Genomic DNA, 20137 nt, shown 5'->3' on the forward strand with positions numbered 1-20137 from the left:
ATCTTCTGATTCCTATATCCATTGTGAGAAGCCCAATGACAAAATCCTTGTGAGAATTCAATTCTCCTATACTGTCTTGAAATTTTTAATGGGTAGCAGAGACAATTTAGAGTGGATATCAGAATACTGAATCTTCCCCATTTCTAACTTACAAATAATGTTAATGTTTGCTGACTCAAGTTAAGTTTCACTATATCACATTAGAGCCTATAAAACAATTTATTTACTAGGTACATGTGGATTCAGTACCGAGTAAATACTATTGTAGGTAAAATCTGATATTGACTAAATTTGATATTAACATCTGTGCTATCGAAAGCCCTAAAGGCTAAACTGGATTCCTGAATGATTATCCTATGTTATGGTAAATAATTTGTCCCCTTTTTAACTAATATAAATAGAACAAGTGGAATAAAACTGATTAATTTCTTTGGCACACAGGATAGCCTGAGTGAAGAATGATCCACATGTGAGATATAATACATGTGAAGTAGGCACCACAAAATTGAAGGGGAGGGCATAGTATATTCCTTAGATACTGAAATTACTTTCTTGAATCACTAGAACATTTCCTCTGCAAAAGCCGACACCTTAAATATTAGCATACAAATAGCCAGCTTTGTTAATAATAATGATTGTGATTTGAGCAATAATATATACACTACAGATCTCTTCTTTATAATCTAATAATTCTGTAATAAAAAGTTAGAATTTTCTTAAGGAGAAAGATTATAAGTTCAGAAATAGCTATCTGAGCACAATATTATTACCAAGAGATTTTGACTGATGCATACATACAGATATCTTTTAACATAAAATCTATTAATTAGGGCTATGTTTTCTTTTCACTGCCATTCGTAATAAATTATTTACTCAAACTGAAGTCTCTTTTAGCTTATAAACAGTTATCATTGACTAATAATAAAAATAAAAATCTTAAAATATAAAAGTATATATGAATTTCAACTTATCCTTCATAATAGTAACATTAACGATTACTTGATATTTTTGGTTAATATTTATATATTATATTCTATGATTCTTATGTATAATGTAAACCTGTCAAGTAGTGACACAATTTAACTATTTGATCTTTATTAAATTCTACTTAATTTACATATTAAAGAATGCTCCATAAAACCAGTGATTAAAACTTATTGCACATGAGACAGACTGGAACAAGTTAATAAGTGGATGACTGTTCTTTTTTATTCAGTCAATCGTATTTATAGAATATTTATTTAATGAGAACATTTATTAACTTATCTACACAGTTACAAAAGACAGAATGGATACTCACATCTCTAGCAGAACTTCTAATATAAGCAAGATACAAAGCAATTACAAATAAAAGTAATAGAAAATATAATAACAAATACAAAAACAACAGCAGAAACATCAAAACACCTACGTCTGCCAATAATAATCCAAATATATATTTGCAGAAGTGACGACAAGATAGGGTTAAAGAGAGATGACTTCATGCAGAAAGACAATCTCAGGAAAACTAAATCAGAAACATCCTCAAAATTTACAATTCTATTATTTCAAGATAAAAACCATAGCTGATGCATGTTTATTTTTATAAAAATAAAGATTTGCCCAGTGGCCATTTCCCAAAAAGATGCACTGTAAACAAGATTATGTATCTGTCTCCACCTTTTGTGCTTTTTGCAATTGATGATTCTATATCATAAAAATCTTAAAATGCTTCATGTTTATGGGATGATGACCTGTGTTATGTCTCAAGACAGAGATCTATCTATCTATCTATCTATCTGTCTGTCTGTCTGTCTGTCTATCTATCTATCTATCTATCTATCTATCTATCTATCTATCTATCTATCTATCATCTATCTATCATTTATTTTTATTGAATAGCTCCTGAGAATTTGCAACTAAACATGAAGATAAACATTATAACCTGAATAACAGGATTTTCCCCCATAGGTACAGTTTACTATTAACAATGCGATTGCCCTGCTAACATTTACTTTAATAGATAGATAGATATTTTTTTTCTTATTTTAGAGGTCATTCAAAATTTGCCTGAGCAGATTGCCACAGTAATTCAAGGAAATATAAGCAGAAAAAAAAGCGGGGGAAATGTGATAATATATAAATCTATTGTATAAAATATATAAATCTATATCCTATAATATATAAATGTATATCATATATATAAATGTTTATCTACATGTAAACATATATCACATAGTATATAAATCTATCATATGTATATTATATGTGATAAATTTATTTTCTATTTAGTCCTAACAGTTTAACAACTAAGTTTGTCAAAAATTCCCCCGTACTGGTCTAAAACTCAAACACATAACCTTTTCTGCTTTTCAGCTGAGTAGAGTATGTGAAGCCTACATGGAAATTTTAATACCTCCTATGGCATACATAAGTTCTTTAGTGAATGAATGGTTTTATTCTTTTCTCTAAAAATTAGAAGAAACTAAAAAATTGAGCTTAAATTTGAGTAAAATAAATTCCACCATGTTTTTAAGTCCCAACATCACCTTTTTATTTAGAGACAATGTGCTTTTAGTTTGTAAGAAATGTTACTTTTATGTGGTGTGTTTATACTTAGAAAAGATGTTAACATTATTATTAATACCTGGATGAACTTTAGTTGTAAAAAGTCAGATGGATGCAAAGTAGCTCATCTCGACAACTGAGTTAACACAATTAAATATATTTTCTAAACATAAAAGTCACTTTTTTCTAGTTCATATTATTCACTCTGTAATATATCTGTTTATTCCAAAATAATTTGTAAATTAAAATCAAAGCTGCAATTAGCAATTTTTTCTCTCATCTCTCTCCTCACATTTATTATTTTACCTTACTGTTTTCAATAATCATTCTTTGTTATAACAGTAATCTCTATTTTCCTACTATAGAATAGAAATTCCCATAAAAAAGAAAGTTCTTTTTTAAAACATTCATTGCACTTAGAGTTATGTTTTCAAAGAGTTGTTGAAAATTAAGGCCATGAGATAACGTGAAATTGCACCTAAAGTCGTTTTTGTTTTTTTTGCGTGTGTGTATGTGTCAAAATGATCAGATAATTTGCTACCCAACCAAAGGTTATGGTAGACAACTCAACTATGATATTAATATATTAAATTTTAGAGAAGCAAGGATTAACAAAAAAGGTAGGTAACAATAGTATTTAGAGTTTTTATTTTTTTAAATAGAAGAGTAAAAAGTTAATTTCTTTAGAAAGCAAGGGTTATAAGTAGGTATTTTCAACACAATAAAATAATTTGACTTAAGATATTTTACATAAACTTAATATATTTATTTTGGTCTTAAAAGCCTTAATTCACAGGGAAGATTTATTTACCATAGCTCCAAACGTCACTCTGATGGGTGAATTTCCTATAGTGTATACACTCCAGAGCCATCCATTTAATTGGCATCTATAGAGAAATAAGAAGTGAAAGTGTAGTTATATAAAAAGTATTTTCTGTAGTTATTTCCTAAATGTAATTCTCTAGACTTACTTCAATTATATATTTTTTGACTGTATGTACAGAAAATATAAATATGTTATTTTTCATATAAATTGAACAAATAAATTGAAACAAAATTCTTAAAGTGAATTAACCTAAATATATATTTATTCTTAAAAATCTCCATAAATAGTGGAAAGTAAAATAAAACAAGTATCACATTTTATAGTTATTAATGTTCAATAATTAAGTTACTAGTTAATACTACGACAAGAATTCTAAACATCAAGCATTTACTTGTAAAAATGAGGTCACATTATATTTTTCCCCAAAAATGAGGTTCCTTACATTTTCAGTTATTCCTTTTCACCCTCAGACAAATGTCAGCCACCAGTAAAGTGGACTATTTCTACACTTTACCCCTCCCTCTCCTCTCATATAATTTGGTCACTAAAACACCTAAAATAATGAATTCCAAGTTAGCCTTGCTTAGTTCCTCAGCCACAAATGATCTCTCACATCTTGGTTAGCCAGTATTGAAAATATGTACCATTTTCAATATAGGAATTATATAAAAGAATGTGAGAGAATCAGTACAAATCCATCATCATTCCAAGCAAAACTACTCAACTCACATACTCTGCCACTGATGGGTCAGCAGAATGAGTTTCAGCTATGAAAGGTAGCATTAGATAGCTGAAAATATAATTAGATTCTATGGAATAAAGATAAACACCTCTACTTTGCAGTTGAAAGCTTAAAACTAAATAGGCCTTTGAAATCATGAGGTTGGCTGCTCACCAAGGTGACACCAAGGTAACTCTATGACAGAATCACAGTATTCAGTGAAAGGGAACAGAAGACACATTGAAAAGTAATTTCCCTATGGGCAAGGAGTTAGCCAACTTTATGGACTACGGACATTGTGCTAAATAAGTAAGTTTAAATCACAGGTGGCTTGATAAAGAACGGTTACTAGGCATTTAAAGCTATAATGAATCTTGCTTTAGACAAATCTTACAGCTGTATGTTCTCAAGACAAGTGAAGTCATGTGATTTATGGGCTTCTACTTCTGTGCAATCTTGTAGTGAATTTCAAAGCTGTGGTCTCCAACTACTGCAGTTTTGTAGTAAACAGGCAAAACAAAATCAAGGAAAAGCCAGGTAACACTACAGAACTGAAGTTTTTTAAAACAAGAAATTCTTTTTTTTGCCCTATGATAACATTTGAATATATACAGTTATATAAAATTTAGTATAAAAATCATGTTAAGCATTTAGAATCGTATCATTGCAAAATATTTATAATATATATTTAGATGGCCCATGATGAATATCCCATGTAAAAAACATATTTCTATGACATATAAATAACATTTTTTTTTTAGCATAACCATAGATTAAAGGCGCATTTGCTTATTTCATTTGACCTCTCATGATCTAAGTTTTCCCAGATCAAGCTAGTGGGACCTTCACATGAAGACTATGCTTCTTGGTTAGCCAAGAATGGCAAATTTAACAGTGGGTTAATGAGGAAAGACAAGTGTTGGAACTAAGGCATGAACATATGGTAGGGGCGCAGTTGTCAGGCAGAGCCCTGAGGCTACAGAGTCAGAAAAGATTCAAGAGGCTGTGGCACTGTTCAGACCCCTAGAATATAGCAAATTACATTCTAGTGGAAATAGTGAGGTAATAAAGTAAATTGGTAACTCATGCACTATGAGAAACGCTTTAAAAAAAGAGCCAGATAAGAGGAATCTATTATATCTGGTATAGGAGCATTAGAGGATGGTCAATCTTCAGTGAGTTATGGTTCTTGGTAGTAGCCAAGCTTCTCTCCAGTCTATGGGAGAGAGATTGTATCCCTATGTAAGAGTCAGTCCTGTGCTTTTAGGGTCAATGGAATAATTTCTATGGCTCTGGATTAAAGTTTAATTTCTGGAGTCCCTAAAGATTCTCCTACTTTCCAATACTGAACCTGACATAAATACCACATGTGTCCAGGAGCATATTGTCTTATTTTAGCTACTTTTGAGAAATAGAAGTTAGTAACATATTCTCTTTCTATATTTTTTACCCTGGGCAGGAGAGAAGTCAAATGGTAGAACTGGGACTTTATAAACCTCAGGATTATTGGCTTCTCCCTATAACATATAAAGAGATAAAAGGATATCATACTATGTTTTCAAGCATTATTGCTCTCAAAAAGATACCTACCTTTCCTCCATCAGCATTATACTCTTTTTCATCTCCTTCCAAGAGTCTGGCTAGTCCAAAATCTGTGATTTTCACATGGTTTGGAGATTTCACTAAGACATTACGAGCTGCCAAATCACGATGAACAAGACGTCTTTCTTCCAGATACATCATTCCCTGAAAAACACCAAGTTCCCCAATAATAGTTAATGCCTTGGCTTTTCCATTCTCTAAAAAGGAGTTTCTTAGCAGTCAGTTGAAAGTACTTGATTTCTCTAAGTAAAAAGTATAACCCTGGAATATTTTCAAAGTTAGAGAAAACCTGGGATAAAAAAGTAAACCACAAATAGCTTGTGGCCTTTTCTCCCTAAATTCCTATAAAAAAGAATATATTACCTGCACATAAGCTAAATGTTAGGTCATTTTTATCCAAAGACTTGATAGTCTTTTGCAAACATTTTCATTAGTGAGTTGTACAAGTGCCTTAGTAGATAAGCTAACATATATTTGGACCGATCCACATAAACCTAATTGTTCTCAACAACTTCTGTGTCATGTCCTCTTGCCACTACACATCCACTCCAAACAGATATACCTATCCATAATTTTAAAAGACTTTTCATATGAAGATTTAATGGTGCCCAAATCACCATGATAGAGTCTATCAAGGTTGAAGAATTATATTATTCTTATCAATTATGCAAAAAGTAAAGTATGCCCTAGGGTCATTAAAAGCCTATAATTTTTTTAAAAAATGGCTTTGATGACATTAGCAGTCATTGTAAGAACTCACAAGTGAAATTACATAGTTTATAATGACCCTCAAATTAGCCTTTAATATATCGTCTTCATGAAACATGTGGAGTAATTAAAAGTAAAATGTATTGCTGATTGCCAAGAAAAGATATGACTGGCTCTCCCTCTAATATATATATACACATCTATGTACACATATATTCATATACATATAGATGCATATGTTACATGTACATATACCATCTATGTACAGACAACATATATATTAGTATCTATACAGATTTTTAAAATTTCATAGAAGTAATAATTATTATTACCTCAGCAGTAGGGAGACTAAGAATCATTCAATGATAGCCTTAATAGAAAGGTTGATATAAAACCAAGGAAATGAAATCAGAGGGCTAGAGTGAATATATTTTGTTTAAATAAACATATTTTTATTAAAGAGTTAGGAGCGATCTTTATTTGAGGATGTCAGTGGTAAAAAATATTGTCATTCAAAAGCAAATCAGAATTATTATAAAATAGTTAAAGCATACTCTTATGCCATTTGCAAATCAATGCTGTTGGCAGTTAACATTACAACTGCAGGACTTTGAAGGATAAACTGTTCTGATGTCAAAACAAAAGCTGTGGAAAACAGACAAATAAATCACACAGGTCAAAAAATTATGAACCATATACCCGGTGTAGTGTAAAGAGAAAATTGCTTCAAACAGCGTCATGAGCCAAACCCTATATAAATGTCCATTAAACACAACCAGTGGAGATACTGCCTGATATAGTCTAATCTGTTAGAAGTTGGGTGACACCACACGTATTAGAGTTTTCTGAAATCAGCCTAGAACTAGGATTTATGGGGGTTTTGCCCTCTTTTCTAAACAGTGCTTTCTGTTTGATTATGCCAAATTGGAAATTTACAGAATAGAGTGAATCTGAAAACATAGCCCTTAGATGACTCGAAGGATCAAAAAAAATAAACTTATTTTCTTGGAGATGATATATGTTCAATAATTTTGTTCTTTTAAGAAATGTCCACAAAAACATTAATTATTCTGTTTCTTACCATCTTCATATCAGGATATGGAAAATGTATCGGTAACAAGTTAATATTCAGATCCATACACAATTATAGAACACGTATCTTATGTCCCTAGCACTATGCTAGACACCAGAGAGACAAAAAGAGTCAGACAAGGTGTACACATTAAAGGTGGGCAAAATTAAATTAATAAAGTGGGCAGATTTGGAATGCAAACTCTAATGGATTGGTTTGATGCATGTAAGGCGTTTAAGCAGAGCTGTGTCTTGAGGACTATTTGTAACACAGTCTAGCAAGTGTGCATAAGGGGGAGACTTCAGAGGGATACTGAGACCTAAGTAAGTTTTGAATAATATCCACCAGATGGCATGGTGAGGATACAAATTGCAGATAAAGAGACAAGCACAGAGACATCAATAACACGGTTATTGCATATAATTCTGTATTTCTGGAGAATAATGTATAAGAAAGGAAGAGTGCTGAGTGGTGAAACTGAATAAAGAAGAAGGGACTAGATCCAGGAAGGGCCCTTTATATGTCACGGTAGAGAATTTGGACTTGTATTTTATGCAGCGTTCAACGTGGTAATGCAGAAGTTGTTTCAAAAAAGAGAGTGAGACAATTATCATTGGTATCTTGGTGCCACTGAGAGTATAGACTGGATACAAATAGAGCTGAAGTTAGGAGCCACTGTAACAATACAGAAGAAAAGTGATAAGAGTGTAAAATAAAGATTGCAAATAGGCAGTCCATGAGCTATGTTAATTGCATATATATACATATATATAGTATATATGTTTATGTTTATTAAGAGTGTATATATATACACATATATACATATGTATATGTATACATATGTGTATATATGTGTGTGTGTGTGTGTGTGTGTGTGTATAAATACTTTTTAGTCCCCACACTAGGCAAGTTCCAAACATTCTCTTTAGCTGACTATTAAAGGTACTGCATTATGGAGAGCATCTGGTGTTCAGGTTCCCAGGATCCTACCATTCTGCTTATATCATTTATGATACTCGTCCAGTTCCTACATACATGAGTGTCTGAATCTTTAACTAAAGTAGGCTAGAAGGAATATTAGCAGACAATTCAAAGTATATTTATAAAATAAAATGATTATCCTCATAATTGAATAATAAAGGAGAGTAAATTGAGGTCAATTCTGTTTTTTTTGTGTGTGTTTTGTAATTTAGGCAGATAATGATTCCTTTAACTAAATATCATCCTAATGGAAATATCATAAATGTATTTCTGAACTGTACACAGAAATAATGGTATCTACTATACCAATAGGGAGCTAACATTCGCCAAGACTCAAATGACACATTTTACATCATAAGAAAAACTTCAAAAACTCTCTTTCTTTCTCTCTCTCTCTCTCTTTCTCTCTCTCTCTCTCTCTCCTGCCTGCCTGCCTTCCTTTCTGGTTACATTGGTTAGTGAAATCCAATAAATTTCAGCTGTACACTTTAACAGTAAGGCATACACACACACACACATACACACACACACACACACACACACATACTTACACTGTGTGTTCACCTCCCATAGTTAGATTTCTTTCTGTCACCACATATTTGACCCCCTTTACCCCATCTACCTCCCTCCTCCCCCTACCCTCTGGTAACCACTAGTCTATTGTCCATGTCCGCAAGTCTCTGTTTGTCCTGTTCATTTGTTGCTTTTAGGTTTATATCCCACATATAAGTGATATGTAATTTTCAACTTTTTCTGTTTGGCTTATTTCTTGAAGTATGATTATCTCAAAGTCCTACACAAAGCCTCAGTAGGTGATAGATACCCTGAACCTCAATATTATTTGTCCAGAAGAAAGTATTTCCTGAAAAATAATGAAAAATTCAATTTAGGAAACCAGATAATAATCTCTATATTATCCCCACCCCTTTCAACCATCATTAAAATAAGTAAAAACTGAAGAATCTGTATCATTACCAAACCATTAAAATACATCTGTATGGTTGCTTTTTAACTATAAAACATAATTGTACAGATGCACATTTTCAAGTCCTTAATTATGATTGCCACCTTAGTCCTACTTTCACACTCTGAATTAAAGTGTGGAATCGTCAATGGATTGCTCACAATAGGAGTCTCCACATCATAGTCATTATGATAGGATTTTCTTACTGGAAGATCTCATTAGAGTCACATTCTCTAATGAAATCACTCCTTAAATCAGAGTGTGATGCAATTAAAGAATCAGAGAGTTATTAGAAATAGTAGTGACAAAAATAAACTGATGTACCTTGAAATTTGAAGATGATTAAAGAAGAGTCATTCATTATTATAAAGGGATGCTGCATTTGTTGAAAAGGAATCTTTTACTCTGCCGTGTTGCAACTCCCATATCTTTGCTCTGCCAGCTCAGGCGGAGTACATTATGGGAATACTAACACTGACAATAATCACAGCTAACATCGAGTATTCAGAATGTGGCAGGAATTAAACTAAACACTTCTGAATCAGTAGGTTAACTTAATCCTCTGAGATTCATACTGCTTTCATCCCATTTTAAATATGAGAAAAACCAAGGCTAAAAGAGGTCAAGTTACTTGCTCCACGTCATCTAGGGAGTGGTAGAATATGGATTTGATCCCTTGCTGTGGAACCCTAAATCTGCATATTTAAGCCTAACCTCTTTCTTGGTCACAAGGTTGTGAGGGCATGTAGAAAAAATGCACACAGTGACGTCCTGTAGCTTTAAAATATTCTAGCACTTTTTCAGAAAAATATTTTGCGATGTTTCTGTGAATTTCAGGGCATAATGCCGGCGATTGACTTGTTTGTATTTATGTTTAAAATTCAGCTAAATTTTAGAACCTTTTATAATATAGAAGGGATTTCAATTGTATAAATTGGAAACATTATTCTTGCTTTGGCTCCAGGGCACGCAGGAGGGTGGAGTGGGTTTGAGTGCCGATTCTGGTGTCAATTGCTAGGATCAAATCCCAGCTCTGCCATGCTCTAGCTGGGTGACTCTGGCAAGTTAATTAAACTCTGTCACTCACCTTCCTCCTCTCTAAACCTGCCATAATAGCACCTATCTCATTGGTCGTTGTGAAGATTAAATAGGTTAATATATATAAAGCACTTATACAGAAACTGGCATGTAGTAAGTGCAGAACAAGCATGTTTTTATTATTGTTCCATAGATAGATATAGTCTTGATATGCACAAAAATCACTTACCCTTCATTAACCTGAATTGCCTATTTCAGAAAATCTGTGAACCTCAACTAATATATCACAATAGATGTTCAATAAATATTTGCAAATGGTGATATAACCTAGTCATCATGATTAATGTGTAGCTACAAGTTTTAGAATAATTACTGTTCAAAGTATTATTTTAATAATGACTCACCTGAGGTTGCTGTCAAGTAAGGAGAAAAAAAAAATTAGGGAATCTATTAAAAGATTTTGTGCCCTCCATAAATACCTCACAGATTCAGGAGTTTAGTGAAGATAAAGGTTATGCAAGAGGTAGGTCAGAAAGTTTTCAATGCTGCATACTGTCAAGTAGAGAAAAAAAAAATAGGTAATCTATTAAAAGATTTTGTGCCCTCCATAAATACCTCACAGATTCAGGAGTTTAGTGAAGATAAAGGTTATGCAAGAGGTAGGTCAGAAAGTTTTCAATGCTGCATGTTTTCTGTGGGTGAATAAAACAGTCGATCTGTTGTAGCAAAGTATCTGCCTTGTATCACTCAGCACCGAAGGGAGTTTTTGGTAGATATGTTTTAGGGGCATTTTGTCTACTTCTTGATCCGGGTACTACGAGTCTGATTTTACACCCACTATTTAGAATTTACCATTACATAAACCATTCAGATTTTACCATTTTTCATACTTGCTCTGTATTGCTATGATGAGTTTTCAAGAATGCTTACTTATTTTGTTTCGCTCATACCTCTAAAAATGTGTATCAATAAATATAAACCATCTAGAGAAAGGCAAATTTTACTCTTGACTTTCAGAAATTCACTTTAATACAAAATCCAAGGATAATTTTATTACAGTTGAATTTAAGTTTTAATCCCTGGTTAGAATCAACTCATATAAACTTCTCTATGGAATAAAATTAGTGACTTGCTAAATTTTAAAATATCAGTATTGAAGAACACCTAGCAAATGACCTTCTTTTCAATCTTATGATATCTGAGTCACAGCTGTCTCACAAAAATGCATTATTATGTTTTAATCCAATGCGAAAATGTAGTCTGCCCAGCTGCAGGAAGCTAACGGAAGTCAAGAGAGAGCAGACTATTTCTGACAATAAATATTTGCTTCCCATAGATAGGCCATGCGACAATTTCATCAAACATATGCATGGAGCTAAAAATTTCAAGCTGCTGTCAGCTCTCACAGGCATTAATCTCTGGAGTTAGCAAGACTGTGTATTTTTTTTCTTTTTTCTTCTTTTCTGCTTTCGTTCTAATAACCTGAAGCTTTCTTAATAGCAGAAAGCTTTGCGAAAGCTAGCTTCAAGTGAAAATCTCTACTCTTCTCTACCTTTTCTTCTAAAAGTAATTCTATCCCTGAGAAGAAAAATCCAAATATAATGCTCTCTACTGTTAGGGCTAAAGATATGAGCACATTCAAGAGAAGAAAGGGACATTTTTTAAGGAAGTAACCGACTTTGTCCAAATTGTGCATGAAGGGAATCTAAAGGGCTCTGTAATTGAATCAACTGAGAAGTCTTTCCAACCCGCAAAAGCTGGTTCACAGCAGAGCAGAAAGAACACAGGACTGAGTGTTGTGAGACAGAAGAGTCCCGGACACGCTGCTCACTGGGTTTATGACCACGGGTACTCGTGTCACCTCTCCTATCAAAGTGACAGATTGGCCTAAATGATCTCTGAGGTGTCCTCTAGCTTAAAATTTTTATTCCATGATAGATAGAACTGTAAAAATATATCTATCTAAAATATTAAATTGCGGTCCAATAATAGACACAGAGAACAGCAAAGAAAGAAGTAGAATGGATGCCTCCTTTCAAATGTTTAGCGAGATCTGTGACTATGTTTTAGTAAAAGTCAGTTCGGTGTACCCCATTTAAGGTGACAGACTAGAAATAAAACCTGGCTACTTACTAGTTGTGTGAACTTGGTAAATTTATTTGCATGTTTTATTTTTCTCATTCATTAAATGGGAATAATATCTACCCCGAGGCTTGCCTTGAGGATTCAATACCTTAATGTTTGTAAAACACCTAGAACATTCAATATTCTACTATACCATGGTTTGCTAAATAAATAAATAGCCTCAATTTCATCCCTCTTATTTAAAATACTAGACCAAAAGACTAGGCAGCCAGCTGAAACACCTACTGGTTATTCAGCAGTGTCAGGTGTAGTAACTTCTGTTTCTCATTCTATTTGTTCCTGAACGTTCTTCCCATTATTCTGCTCAGAGGAAGAAAGCAGATTCACATGACTATCCTAGACTGTCTTGGAGTTAATAATGGTTAATTCTCACATCTTCTTCTTGCACCTATGATCTTCAAAACATTTTATCAGGTTGCAGTTCTTAAGGAGATTGTGAAATATTAAGGGCAACTGCCTTTTTAGTAATGTGTAATAAAAGTATTACTTGTTGCTATTTGAAACATGTTTTTCAGCGTCCCAGTATTTAAGTATGTTCATGGACGCGTGTGTACACACACGCACCCATGCATGTAGTAGATGCTGTAGTGTGCCACCCAGAAACTTCTTCACCACCAAAGTACTCATACTCTTAGCTTCTGGGTGTGTTGGCTGATGATGGCTCCCATTTCAGTTTTGGGGCACTGACCCCCGACCTCAACCCAACTGCCAATGGAGCCACTTTGCTGGGTGTTTTACCCTTTCACAGCAGGTAGTTACACCTAAAAACTGGTGCAGAGTAACAAAAGCCAGACTCCCTTGGACAATTACAATGAGCTACTCCAGTTCCAGGGGATCCCATGGGATTGGATGAGACTTCTGTTGCAATTTCATCATAGCCCTACTTTTCCCTCTACCTAATCCTGCTTTTTCACTGCCTTATAGATGCTGTTTCTGAAAACACTTGCCAAAATGAAAACAAAAACAAAAATCCTGCATGCAAATCAGTCTCAGAGACTGTTTTCTAGGAGCCAATCTAAGGCAATACGTGTGACTTTTTTCTTTGTTTTCTTTTAGGATCTCAGGTACACAGAATTTTGAGCTAAATCTACTCCATAATTCATGTGTATTATTATCATTCTTACCCTCTATTCTCCACCAATTCTCATTTTTCTATCCATTATAAATGTCCACAATAGTGTTTTGAATGCATATTCTTCCAATCCATCATCCATATTTTCTTTTTATTATTTTGAAAAAGTGTTTTGTGTTATTTCTAACATATAGTGTTGTGTATAAAATAGGATCATGTTTTGCTCATTATGCTTTTTTTAGATTCAAACATGTTGCTATATGTAATCCAGTTTATTGCTTCTCATTGTTGCATTAAATTATATGCACAAACTCATAGACATATGCACATATATAACACAGGCACACACTGTCAATTTACTGTCTATTCCCTTATTGCTGGGCACCAAATTTACCTACAAGTCTTTGACACTACAAACAAACTGAACTGAGCACTAACACTATTTGTGCAATGCTATAAATATGTTCAACAATACAAATAATCTGCTATTCAGAACTAACTTTAGTGTAGGAGAATCTGGACACATGATAAAATCAAGCCACTGTAGAAGATACAACACGAAGAGATTTCTTATCAATTAAGAATACTGAAATCATATGAGGAAGACAAAATATAATTGTGTATGTTATCATTATATATGTTGTATATATAAAAGTTAATATTTATTTAAGCGCTTTATACATTGTTTTAAGTGCTTTGTTTATAGGAACTCAGAAGAACCCAAAGAGATCTGTATTATTATTATTTCCATTTTAAGATGAGGAAACAGGCACAGAGAAGTGAAACACTTGCCCAAGAGTGATAACTAGTGCATGACATAGCTTAGAAGAAATAAGATTTGACTGCAGGCAGTTTCACTCCCGAGGCAATAATTTAACCATTATAATCCATGTGGGAAACGAACAAAAGACAGCACATATATAACTAAATAATTGTTATACAGACAATGGGTGCTCTAAGACTTCAATGAAGCTAAAATCTGGTACATAATAAACATTTAAAGCTTATAAACAGACCTCTTTAGTTTTGCTGGGCTCCCCTACAATGATGCCTCTGGAGGCACTTTACAAACCAACTGTTTGTGAATTAACTATGCTTTTTCGGCAATTTGAAGACTGCTTGTCATTTAACTGGTACTCAGTACATGCTTATAGCTGGATTAAATTAATGATAAAAACAAAATTTTATAAGATTGTCCAGGCAGTAGCAATTTTTTTCTTTGTAGTGTGAGTGGAACAAATTTAAAAGTCTATGATAATTTCGGTGGGCTGGAGGAAAACAAACCATGCAACAAACACTTAGGCCAAATCCCAGAAGGTGATATTAGAATAGCGAGGGAGTGAGTGAGGACACCATTTACAGATTCCTGAGACTAGCAGGATAACAGAAACTTTTTCTTCTGGTTCCCTATATTTTCTTCAAACATTTCTTCAAAAATTAAATTACACTTCACAAGCTCTTGGAAACTTTATTGGAAGAATTTGAAGGGCAGCCTCCTTGGGACTCAAAACTTGTCTTAAAGAAACAAAATAATAAAATAAACAAATAAATAAAGCATGATCAAAAAAGCACATGTGAGAAGTAACTGCTTTCCTACTAAATAAATGGTGGTAAAAAGCTCATCGGCCTGGGTCAAGAAAAACTAAACATGCTACAATGTTTCCCTTTCACTGACCTCTTGCCAATATAATTACAATGAGAGGACTGAATAGTGTAGTGCTCATGCTTTCTCTGAGAAGTATACTTAAAATTGATTACTTCTGGTCCTTAGGCAGATGATCAATAAAGACGTGGATTGCAATGGAAACAAAGATGTCTGTGGGCTGCAGCATTATCTCTGTGTCTTTTAAGAAATTAATTAAAAATCAATGAAGTGTACAACCTATTAATACGGCAACCTCTAGATTAACAGATGGAAGCTGAGCCTTTCTCTGAGCATACATATTGTGCAAATACATTCAAACACTATAGGGAGGAGGTTGAATATCTGACACCTTGGTTATAATTGAGCAAACAGATCATTCCTAATATTCTGAGGTTTCATGGAGTTGCACGTTACTGGCTGAAAGCCCTAAGGCTCAATGGGTGGGGTTACGGCTATACAATTTTCTTTCTTAAGATAATTATACCAACTCTTATGAAGCATCCTTCTTACAAAGCAAAACATCTGCCATTGTACAGAACTAAAGAATTTCAATGACTACTTTATTAAGTGTGGTTTATTCATGTATGAGTCCAGGCAGTTGAGTTTAAACTCCTGAATATTTTTAAATAAGTATCTTCCCAAGAAAAAAAGGAAAAATTCCTAGAAGAGTAAAAGCTCTCATGTGAGTCAAGCCAGTTTAGTGTCCACATATATGTCATGTAATTCAATTCTGCCTCTGTCTTAGACACCAATGGACCTGGTCCAACTATGCAAATGCTTTCCCAGAACATGTAAAACTTGAGGAGGTGGTGCCCACATATTTTCTTCTGGAAGTCAATGAGCTACTTCCCAATTGCCTGCTCTAACCCATGCTCTTCAAAATCCTCAAAAGGATCTGAAATGTGGCTTCCAGTTTTGATCTCAATTCCTTACGGTTGATTTGAAAGCCCATTTTGATGCATTTCCCTTGTTTGAACCTTTACATTCTCCCTCTGACAGAATTCTAGGGTCTGTCTCTAGTCCCTGCATAGGGACATAAGAAAAAAGAGGTGCTGGATCAACATCATCAAAGTAGGATCAGATATCATCACATAACTATAAAGCAGGATGGTCTATCTCTAACTGGCAAGAAGTTGTCATCTGAATCTCTACTGTCTTCATAGGCTTAGGATACATATAGTGTCATAGATATAAAACAAATTTTATTATTTCTAGACCCAATCTGTTTGCAGAGCACCTATAGCTACTTGCCCCTTAGAAATCCTTATTAGATTTTTCTGGAGTTCCCCAGGGATAAATACGTTCTCGGTTCTTTTCCACAGGGCCCTTCACTGATGTCTGAAGCCATTAAATCCGCACCTGGACCCCCTGTGGAAATGCTGGTATTCTTGTTCTCATGAATGTCTGGTCATTTCCTCATCTTCCACTACCCTCCAACATATACACGCACACACGTCATCGTGCATATGCACTGAACCATCTTTTCTCTCCTATAGCCAAAAAGACTCCTCAAGCAACTTGATTCTGCTTGTCACTCAAGCTTTTTTTCTTGAAATTCTTCAGCTGGAACTCTATGGCCCAAACCAACCTGAAAATCATCTTGGTTCTTTTGACTTTGCACTTCCTGTTCCCTCTACCTGGAACACCCCCTTACCATGCACTGCTACACATCTCCTACCACACTTCAGACACACTTGGTTAAATCTAACTCTCTTAGATTACAAATTAGAATCAATTTTTTCTACAAAGCCTTCCCTCACTCCAAAGTAGATTGTGTCACTCTATTATATGACCTCACAATGTCCAATTTTCTCCATCTCAATTTGTCTATATCTATTTACCTAAAACCAACCCCTGAGATTATTAAGCATTGTTGCAAAACAATCTTCTGTGTATGGCTAAATCAAAGTTAATATAAAGTGGAAAGAACATACACTTATGTTTTTATATTAGGTTGTGTCTTCTATGCTTAAGCTTTAGAAATACTATATAGCATATTGCACAATGTTATCAGTTTCAAGTGAAGAGCAGAAAAAAAATCTCAAATATATCTGATTCTCAACTGAGTGCTCATCTACCAACCTTAGTTTGAAAAACTATTTTTAAGAGAATTAAACACCCAAGCGAGAGACAGAAGTAGAAAGCTATGTTTTAGTTTGCTCTAATCTGACTATCTTTCACTATTTTGCTCCAAACTCTATGGATAGTTAACTGTCAGGAGCTGTGAATGATGTGCTCTTACTGAGATGACATAGTCAGTTTGACCCACCTCACATTCACCAATTCCATCATATTTTAGACTGCCAACAAATAGTAGTTGATTGATGGACTTCCTCCTTTCTTTACTTCACTTATTCATCTATATTCTTTCTATTGCCTTTGAATTGCCAGGTTGAAAGGCACTTCTACAAATAATAAATAAATAAATAAATAAATAAATAATATCGTAAATATTAAAGGTAAAAAAGTAGAAAAAGAAAAATAAATGTTTAATATTGTTGGAAGTAGTTTTGTAAAGTTAGTGATAATTTTTATCATATCATCCCTTTGCTCTTTTTTTGATACTAAATACCTACTAATTTTTTAGCATACTTGCATATATGTTGTAAATTGCTTAGTGCATATCTTACTTCCAGAAAACTTTGGATTTTTGTGCTAGATACTAAACTTTTTTTTTTTTTTTACAGTGGTTGGAAAATCAGAGTGTTGCTCATGCACATTGCCAAAATGGAATTTGAAAAGCTGTCCTTTTCATTTGCACTCGTCTCCAGTTCACAGCTTATGCAGTCAACACTTTACATGAAAGAAAGTTGAAAATACACATCACACCAACCATGTTCTGAAGGGTCATTTTCAGCCCACTCCTGTTCATCTTTGATAGTTGAGAAAGAGCAGAGTACAGTGATGAGTATTGGCTGTACAACAATACTTTCCAGGCTTCAATATTAGTTCAACCACTCATTATCTGCTGCTATCTCTGTGACCTTAGCTATGTTAGTTTCTCAGTTTGCCAGTATTTTCATCTATAAAATGAGGACAATAACAGCACCTTTCTCATAAGGTTGTTACGAGAATTAAATGAGTTAGTAAATGTAAAACTCTAAGAACAGTGCCTGTTCAATAGTAAACACGTGACACTCTTAGTTATTATTGACACTTTGTCTAGCACCTTGCATTACAGATGAGTCTTATTTCAGCTTTAAAACAATTTCAGCTTATAAATTTCTGAGAGATTCTTTTTAAAATGCATTTTCTAATTTTATTATTAGTTTCAAGTATACAGTACATTGGTCAGACATTTATGTAGTTTATAAAACGATCCCCTAATTGCTCTTTCTCTCTCTGGCTCTGCATCTAGTCATTACGTTAGCGTTAACTGCATTCCTTGTGCTGTGCTCCCCATTCCCATGACCATCTATCATGAGACATTCTTAAGTATACTTTTATATCTAGAATCCCAAAGATCATCTATTAACCAATAATCATATATTCTGTCTTTTCGTATATTGTTGTCTTTTATACAACAGTTTAATTTTAGCAAAACTTTGTGCATGTACACTTTCATTTCTTCATACAATTACTTGAATGACACTTCACCTTGATATTAAAAAGAAACTAGAGTGAAAAAATGAATATAGAAAAAATGTTCTCATGAAATCAATAAAATTAAGAAAAATAGAGAAATCATTACAGATGCTGAAATTAGCATATCTTTAGCCTCTATTGTATACTTATTGAACTTAAGCTGAATGACTATATATTGATTTTAAAGAGAAAAACTGAAGTACATGGAGAAAAAGCTATCCTGCACATAAGGAGTAAGTGTAAAACACAGATATTTTATGATACTCAAATTATCTATAACTAAACCCACTTATAACATACAGTTCTATTGTTCACATTTAATAGTTTTACTTTTGCCTCTTATGAATTTATTATGTATAAAAATTAGGGCCATCTTATATTTGTGTATATATATATTTTTTTTATTAGGTTATTAGTTACTTAAAAGAACAGGAGAAAAAATTTACTTGTTATTAATTCTTTTTGAGTTTATTGCATGTACAATATACATTGTGTATACAATTCACTCCACAGGTAGTTGAAAAGGATAAAGAAGATTTCCTTATTTCTCTCAACAGTTGTTTATCGAATAGCTATTATATGCTGTCAGGCACTCTGCTAATTGTTTTATGTATAAAGATAATGGGTTTTCTTCAAGCTATTTAGACTTGGACACAATAGAAAATGTAAAGGAAATGTTTCAAAAGTACAGAAAAAAAGGGGAATGTAACACTTTCTGTGGTGATTAGAGGTAGAATTTAAGCTAGATATTGAATGACAAAATAGATATTTAAATTTTTGGCTATAATGCAGCAAGTAAAGAGTATATTCTTGACAGGATAAAACACATGTAAAAAAAGTGGAATCCTAAAAGTCAGTAGTATGTTTGGGAAAGAAAATACACAAAGTTATATGAGGATGGGACATAAGTTGATAAGGGCTAGAAGGGCCACAACTGTCTGATTAATATAACTACCTAATATGATGTGCAAAAAAGTCACTGAAAGTTTTGACGACATGATCAAATTGACATGATCAGATCTGAAGTCGTGTGAAGAATAGAAAAGGATAAAATAGATTAGAAAGAATCTAGGAGGTTGACTACAATGCTATAACTGTAGCTCAGATAGCAGTTTAGGGTTTGACTAAGGCAATAATTTGGAAAATTAATTTTAGGTTGAGCGCAGCAGATTGAGATTAGAGCTTATCAGTAATAATAAAGCCATAAGAGAAGGTTAGATAATGCAGTGTT

General features: G+C 33.4%; 1 protein-coding gene across 1 annotated transcript in view; it reads right to left on the reverse strand.

Annotated features, from left to right (window-relative positions):
- Positions 1-20137, reverse strand: part of ERBB4 (erb-b2 receptor tyrosine kinase 4) — a 988299-nt gene that overhangs the window by 37349 nt on the left and 930813 nt on the right. The window contains exons 21-22 of the mRNA XM_006908488.3: positions 5685-5840; positions 3359-3434 (exon numbers count right to left, since the gene is read on the reverse strand). Of these exons, the coding sequence (XP_006908550.1) occupies positions 3359-3434; positions 5685-5840 (232 nt within the window). The remainder of the gene's footprint in view (positions 1-3358; positions 3435-5684; positions 5841-20137) is intronic.

Source organism: Pteropus alecto, unplaced genomic scaffold, assembly GCF_000325575.1.
Source record: "Pteropus alecto unplaced genomic scaffold, ASM32557v1 scaffold182, whole genome shotgun sequence".
In the NCBI taxonomy this organism is placed as follows: Eukaryota; Metazoa; Chordata; class Mammalia; order Chiroptera; family Pteropodidae; genus Pteropus; species Pteropus alecto.